The following is a 7,176-nucleotide window of genomic DNA, read 5'->3' as shown; positions in this document are numbered from 1 at the left end:
GCCTCTAGAGCGAAGGTGGGCGTCCCATTCAAGGCCGGCTGCCTCTTGGTGCTGCATCATTGATTTTCAAGGGCCTGGTGCTTTATGGAGACAGCCAAGAGGTAGGCAAGGAGGGGACTTATCAGCTGGAAGAGGAGGCGAAAGACATGGGTACATTTGTTGATCACAGGATGACTATGAGCCACCAATGTGATGTGGCCATGAAAAAGGCGAATGCAGTCCCAGGATGCATCAGGCGAGGCACTGGTGAGACCTCATCTATAATATTGTGCGTCTCATGTTTAAGAAAGATGAATTAAAACTGGAACAGATGCAGAGAAGGGCTATGAGGATGATCTGAGGAATGGAAAACCTACCCTATGGTAAGAGACTCAAACAGCTTGGCTTGTTTAGCGTAACCAAAAGATGGCTGAAGGGAGATACGATTGCTCTCTGTAAATACATCAGAGGGATAAGTACCAGGGAGGGAGAGGAGTTATTTACGGTAAGTGCCAATGTGGACAGAAGAAGAAATGGATCTAAACTAGCCATCAACAAGTTTAGGCTTGAAATTAGGGGAAGGTTTCTAACCATCAGAGGAGTGAAGTTCTGGACCAGCCTCCCAAGGGGAGCAGTGGTGGGAAAAAAAACCTAACTGGCTTCAAGAAGGAATTTCCATCCAGATCAGACTGGCAGAGACCTGGGGATTTTTCACCTTTCTCTGCAGTGTGGAGCATGGGTCACTTACAGGTTTTAACTACTGTAAATGGTGGATTCTCTGTAACTTGAAGTCTTTAAACCATGATTTGAGGACATCAGTAACTCAGCCAGAGGTGAGGGGTCTATTACAGGAGTTGGTGGGTGAGGTTCTGCAGGAGGTCAGACTAGATGATCATGATGGTCCCTTCTGACCTTAAAGTCTATGAGTCTCTGAGCAGCGGGAGTTGCAGCCAGGGCTGTGCCTGGTGGGGTGGGGGCTGGAGGCAGAAGGGTCCTGCCCCAACGTGGAAGTGAAGTGCAGAGTAGAGGTTGGAGGGAAGGGAGCTGGGATCTCAGCAGCAGAACAGTGGGTGTGGCACATCCGAAAGGGAGATGGTGCGGGGGTGGAGGGTGGGGCATTTCAGATGTCACAGCATCAGACTCACAACTGGGTCGATGCCTTTTCATTGCTGTCAAGTCTCTGTTACAGTTTTCCCGGGGAGCCCGGAGCCCAGAAAAAAAGTCTTGTTTTTCCCCCAGGATCTCCCTTTTGGTTCTTTGCATTTTGGATCTGTCTCGCCAAAGGGGGTAACCCTGCCACAGACCCCACAGCAGCTGCCTGGCCTGGCTGAACCTTCCATTCAGTCTCCCCTTGATGTGATCACCAACGCCAATGGGCAGCTCCCTCCAACTCCCGTAGGTGGGAAGGATGTTCTTCCTGATCCGCTTCTCCCCGGGGCTCGGTGTTTCCTTTCTCCTCCCAGCAACAGCACCGCGCAGTTTGGGACAGAAACAGCCATGCCTTTCTAATTGAAATTGAGTTTATTCTCTGTCCTTGGAGAATGAATGTTAATGGAACAGCAAATGCAGCGAAAGTAAGAGACAGTGATAAAGGTTAAGAATGGTAGGAAGTGTGTGTGTGTGTGTGTGTGTGTCCCTGTCGCCCCCTGCTGGAGTAGATGGGACCTGTTACGTGTGTGTGTGTGTGTGTGTGTGTGTGTGTGTGTGTTTCCCTGCTGCCCCCTGTTGGAGGAGATGGGACCTTCTCCTTGTGTGTGTGTGTGTCCCTGCTGCCTCTGTTGGCGGGGATGGGACCCTGTCCGTGTGTGTATGAGGGCAGCTGGATGATTGGCCAGAGGGGGAGACGCCCAGGCTGGGGTGTCTGAGCCCTGATTGTTAAAGGGCCCCTGATTTGGATTTCTGGGTTCTCTCCCTGCCCCTCACCGAGTGGCTCCCTGGACGTCCCGGGGCAGCCCCTTGTGGCGAAGCAACTCCTCCGTTCCCGATGCTCCATTCCCCTTCCCCGGTGCTCAGGGCGGTGCAGAGGAGGGGAAGGTCAGGAGTGTGTACACTTCAGAGCCCTGAGGAGGGAAGAGACACAGTGAATGGGGCAGCAGGGGAGCCATGAGGGGAGAGGTGAATTCACAGTTCCCCCCAAGGGGGTGCTAACGAGATATCAAACCATCCCCTCAACCTGATCCCGATCATTAACTATCCCCTGGCGCTTCCCCCCCATGAGTCACGTTGTGAACCCTGGTGTCTCGCCCGCACCCCTTCTTTATTCCATTCTGCCCTGCTCTGTTGCGTAGGGGATGCTCTATGTCACCCCTACTTTGCGGCTGTTCCACCACTGTCAGTTTCTAACACCCCCTTCTGCCCCAATCTCCGCAGAAAGGGGAGTTAATGAGACTCAAAACTGCCTCCCCCACTCACTGATGTTTCCTCAGAACTCCCCCCACTAGCTGCGGAGCACATCCCCAAATCAGCTGATCCATCCTGCCTGTCTGAGTCCCTCCAGCGGTGTCTATTGGATACAGGGTTCTCCTGCACTTCCTGTCCCAAAGTGCTGCTCAGTGTGACTATGGTGAAGGTGGAATAGAAGGGAACTGATGGAGCTGTGGAAGTTTGCACAGTTATCCCCCATGGTTATGGCCCCAGCAGGAACGGCAGGTTGATGGAGCTAATGTGCATTTCAGTTACTCTCATTTCCCGCCCCCCCCCCCCCCCGACTATTTTCTCTGCAAGGAATTTGCAGGCTCAAGGAGGCTCTGGATTGTGGAGGTGTTTGAAACTCTGATGTTAAGAGATCCCGGTTACCTCTCCTGGTAGCTCCACTCTGACACTGTTGGGTTTCAATTCCTCACGGCACCTCCTGGGGTCCAGTCCCCCATCGCCTTCCCCGGGCTCAGATCCCCTCAGATATTGCAAAGGCTCTGGAACTAAACCGCAGATAGACGAAGAGCATGGTGAGAGAACTGCCCTGACCAGGGCGTGGGGGCTCAGATTTCATTGGTTCACTTTTGTTGAACTGACGAAACATCGACCCCCGAAATTAGGAGACAGTTGAGGTTTTTGAAATCTTTCCCCTTATTCCCTAAACTTAACCCGAACCCAGGACCTTCACATTAACTCCAATACTGAAATTTAGTCCCATCATCTTTTCTTAGCATTCATCTTAGCAGCTGGCTCTAATTTCTAACCTTATTCTTAGCAGTAAATGTGACTCCTTTACAGAGAGAATTTTATCATAACGCTTACATTTAAAATGAACCTTAACCCCATGAGGAAACATTAACCTTTATCATAATCTTAAAAGCTAACCTTAGCCATACTGCTGAATCTGTATGTAGTCCTATCACCTGAGTTTAAAACTAACCCCTAACTTTTACCCTAACCATAATCTTATCCTGTAACCTCAAACTTACTTATAACTATCTACTGGGGAACAAATATTTAATAGTTGGCTCTTTAGTCTAGCAGAGAAAGTTCTAACTTGATCCAGGGGCTGGAAGTGGAAGCTAGACAAATGCAGACTGGAAATAAGGCATACATTTGTCACGGTGAGAGTAACTAACCATTGGAAGAGTTTGCCAAGGGGCATGGTGGATTCTCCATCACTGACAATTTTTAAAACAAGATAGAATGTTTTTCTAAAAGATCTGCTCTAGGAATTATTTGGGGGAAGTTCTCTGGTCTTTGTTATGCAGGGGATCAGATTAGATTAACAGTGGTCTCTTCCAGTCTTGGAATCGATGAATCTATGAACCTAACCTTAAGATCTGAATCTAATTTTAACCCTGAAATCCAATATTAACCTTTATCCCAATCATAAAACCTAATCTTAACCCTAACATCTAACCCTAGTTCTAATTCCTGACTTTAATCCTAACCCCTAGCCTTTATTATACTCATAATCTTTACCCTGTCCATAACCTTTTCCCCTAACCTTAACCATAACCCCCTAACAAGCCTAATACCTAGTCTTACCCTTAAAGCCTAACACTTGATCTGAACTCAGACTATATCCCCTAGCCCTGTAAATCATTTAAAACTATTTTTAGTCATAACAAGCTGCAAAAGACCCTCTGTAGAAAGAAAGCATATTCTAGGGGTTGGGGAATTGTCCTTTAGCTTGGGAGACAAAGGTTCAATTCCTGACTCTGCCATGGACTTCCTGTGGACCGTAGGCGAGTCATGTCCTCGCTCTGTGCCTCATTTTCCCAACTATAAAATGGGGGATAAAATGGCCTATTTTTGAATGCATAAAATGTTGCAGAACACTCCTAACAGGCCCCCCCCCACCTGAATGTGCAGGTTACAACCCATTGATTGCCAACGTATATACATTGTTATTTACAGTCATACATGCTTGGTAGGGTGTACATGTTTTCATTGACCTGCCCCTCAATGGTTCTCATTTTGAGGTAGAGAACATCATTTCAAGTCAGTGTTTACACTGGTTCCCCATAGACTCACTACTGAAGTATTGGATGCTGCTAATGGCATTACAATATTGTAGTGAATAAGAGAAGGGTCTTTTTAGTTTAACGAGGACTATGACCATTTCTTATTATAGGTGCTTTGCCATGTCCACCACGTGTTCACACGCTGATGAGCCACCAGTCCTGTGCTGGAGGGAACCCTAGACATTTCAGCAGGCGTTTGCCCGCTCCTCGTGAGCTGGGAATATTACAGGGGCTTGGGTCGAGTCTTGGTCAGGAACCAAGAGGGATGTTCTCTGTATCGGAGCTGAGCAGACACTCTGGAGAGGGAAACTCACCTGTCGCTGCGATGTTCATGGTGATATTCACGGCCCGGCTCCTGCGGGACGGGACCCACCTCCCGCTCACGTTCTCCTCGTACCCACAGGTGAATTCCCCGGTGTTGTTGAGACTGGCCCTGGGGATGCTGAGCATGGAGACATTCACAGAGCTGGCGCCAGGCTCTGTCGTGCTGATCTCAAACCCAACATTCCCAGGAACAAGCTCGTCTCCATCCTTGTAGAACTGAAATCTCCAGTCGCCGGTGTCACCGGGGGCCATGCAGCTGATGAGCAGGGGGAGCCCTTCACTCACTGCTTCGGATGGGGGATCTATGTTCAGCGATGGCTGGGAAGGCAGATCTGAGGGGAGCCCAATGGGGAGGGGTCAGCAGGGGCTTTGATAGTTAAAGACCCATCTCACCCACCTTCTCTAAAGTCCCATTGGCCCATGGAGGTTTCCTTAACCTTGAGGCCAGGCTGACTGAGGGCATCATGACCCCAGAGGTATCTACAGTCAAAGAGACCAGCAAAGTGGAGCATTCTTGTTTTTGGCATGTGTTGGTAGCTGATCGTCCTGGTCAGGCTGCCTGTGGAGGACATATGGGGCAGACGTGTTGTAGGCACTTGAGCACTTATGCTGGCTTCATCAGGCAGCAATGTTGCTTGAAGTTAGGTGGCCATGTTGTTGGCAGTTGAGTAGCCATGTTGTTGGCAGTCGGGCGGCCATGTTGGGAGGCCTTGTTGGCAGTTGGGCTGCCATGGTGTTGGCACTTGGGTGGCTATATTGGACTGCCATATTGACAGCAGATGGGCAGCCACCTTAGTCCCAATCCGATTGGATGAAGATAAATGAAGAAAAAAATCCACAGAATAGGAGAGAAATGCTGCCAGTTCGATGAGGAAAACTGAGCGACTTGATTAGAAAGTGAGTCAAATTCAACACAGCAGCAAAAGGAGAACAAGACCAAGAGCAAATCTGCACCCATGACTGCAAGACGGCCAAATAAACTATCCCTACACCCAAGGGGGAAACGTGTGAGAGTCAGCGCAGAGCTCACCTGTTACATTGATGGAGATGGGGCGGCTCTCCCAGGACTGGATGCACCGTCTGGATGGGCATATCCAGTACAGGCAGGTGAAGGACCCAGCATCAGCCAGCTCCGTGATGCTCAGGGTGTGGGCGTCATTGCTTCCAGATGAGAGGTTCCTTCCACCAACCCTGGAGAGCTGGAATCCTGCAGCTGGGTGAGCTCCAGGGGGAGCCATGCACTGGAGGGTAACAGCTTCTCCAGGGAGGTACACGGGTGACGAGGGCTCACGGACAGGGATGGGGCTGTGGGATGGTCTGGAAAACACAAAGTTCAATGGGCAATGTTGAACGAGAGTCTCATATGCATCCCCATGCCCTCTCCCCAAGCTCTGGAGAGCCCTCCCTGACTCCCAGTCATGAGCTCCTAGGACAGGACGTTCTCCGTCCTACGACAGATCAGACTAGCCTGACCTTCTGGCCTGGGAATCGACGAGTCTGTGAATCACCCAGCGTAAGTTTCCAGACTCACCCTACAAAAACCTCACATCTCTGGTTACACTTCAGCCGGCCACCCCTGAAAAGGGCTTCCCATAGTGTCGATCCCCTTACACCAGGGAGAAGTGTTTTGGGGAGAGAGAGGGGCCTGGGAGCACCAGAATAATAGACAGAGAGAGACTGCGATGAAACCACACATGGCTGCAGTTGAATTTGTGTGTGTGGCTGTGAGAGATACGGACACTCAGAGAGCAGCAGCCACGGCATGTTTTGGGAATTTAACGTCAGGCTAGAAGGGACCCAAAAAGGCATCTAGTCCAACCCCCTGTGCAGAGCCGGGCCTAGTAAACCTAGACCAGCCCTGACAGGGCTTTGTCCAGCCTGGTCTTAAAAACCTCAAGTGATGGAGATTCCACAAGCTCCCTTGGAAGCGGATTCCAGAGCTCAACTCCCCTTAGAGCTAGAAAGTTTGTCCTCATATCTAATCTCAATCTCTCTTGCTGCTGGTGAAGTTCATCACTCCTTGTTCTGCCTTCAGTGCACATGGAGAACAATCGATCCCCGTCCTCTCTGTAACATGTCTGAAGGCTGTTCTCAGGTCCCCCCTGCATCTTCTTTTCTCAAGTGTAAAACATTCCCAGGGTTTGTCACCTCTCCTCGTAGGTCAGGTTTGTTAAACCTCTGATCATTTTTTTTGCTCTTCTCTGGACTCTTCCGATTTGTCCACATCTTTCCTAAAGTGCAGCGTCCAGATCTAGACACAGTTCTCCAGCTGGGGCCTCAGCAGTGCTGAGTAGAATGGGACAAAGACCTCCCAGGACTCACCTACAGCACACCTGTTCATACACTTCAGAATCAAATTAGCCTTTTGTGCCGCTGCATCACATTGATGACTCATCTTCAGCAGGTTATCCACTATCACCCCCCGATC

At 49.9% G+C, this 7,176-nt stretch overlaps 1 protein-coding gene across 1 annotated transcript in view; it reads right to left on the bottom strand.

Moving 5' to 3' along the window:
• Window positions 1-2,031: 2,031 nt before the first annotated feature.
• LOC141997112 (uncharacterized) overlaps window positions 2,032-7,176 on the bottom strand; it is a 29,969-nt gene continuing 24,824 nt past the window's right edge. The window contains exons 20-22 of the mRNA XM_074969417.1: window positions 5,779-6,065; window positions 4,739-5,080; window positions 2,032-2,039 (exon numbers count right to left, since the gene is read on the bottom strand). Of these exons, the coding sequence (XP_074825518.1) occupies window positions 2,032-2,039; window positions 4,739-5,080; window positions 5,779-6,065 (637 nt within the window). The remainder of the gene's footprint in view (window positions 2,040-4,738; window positions 5,081-5,778; window positions 6,066-7,176) is intronic.

The sequence above is a fragment of the Natator depressus genome, chromosome 13, assembly GCF_965152275.1.
Source record: "Natator depressus isolate rNatDep1 chromosome 13, rNatDep2.hap1, whole genome shotgun sequence".
Classification (NCBI taxonomy): domain Eukaryota; kingdom Metazoa; phylum Chordata; order Testudines; family Cheloniidae; genus Natator; species Natator depressus.
This window is presented reverse-complemented; position numbering and strand designations above follow the sequence as displayed.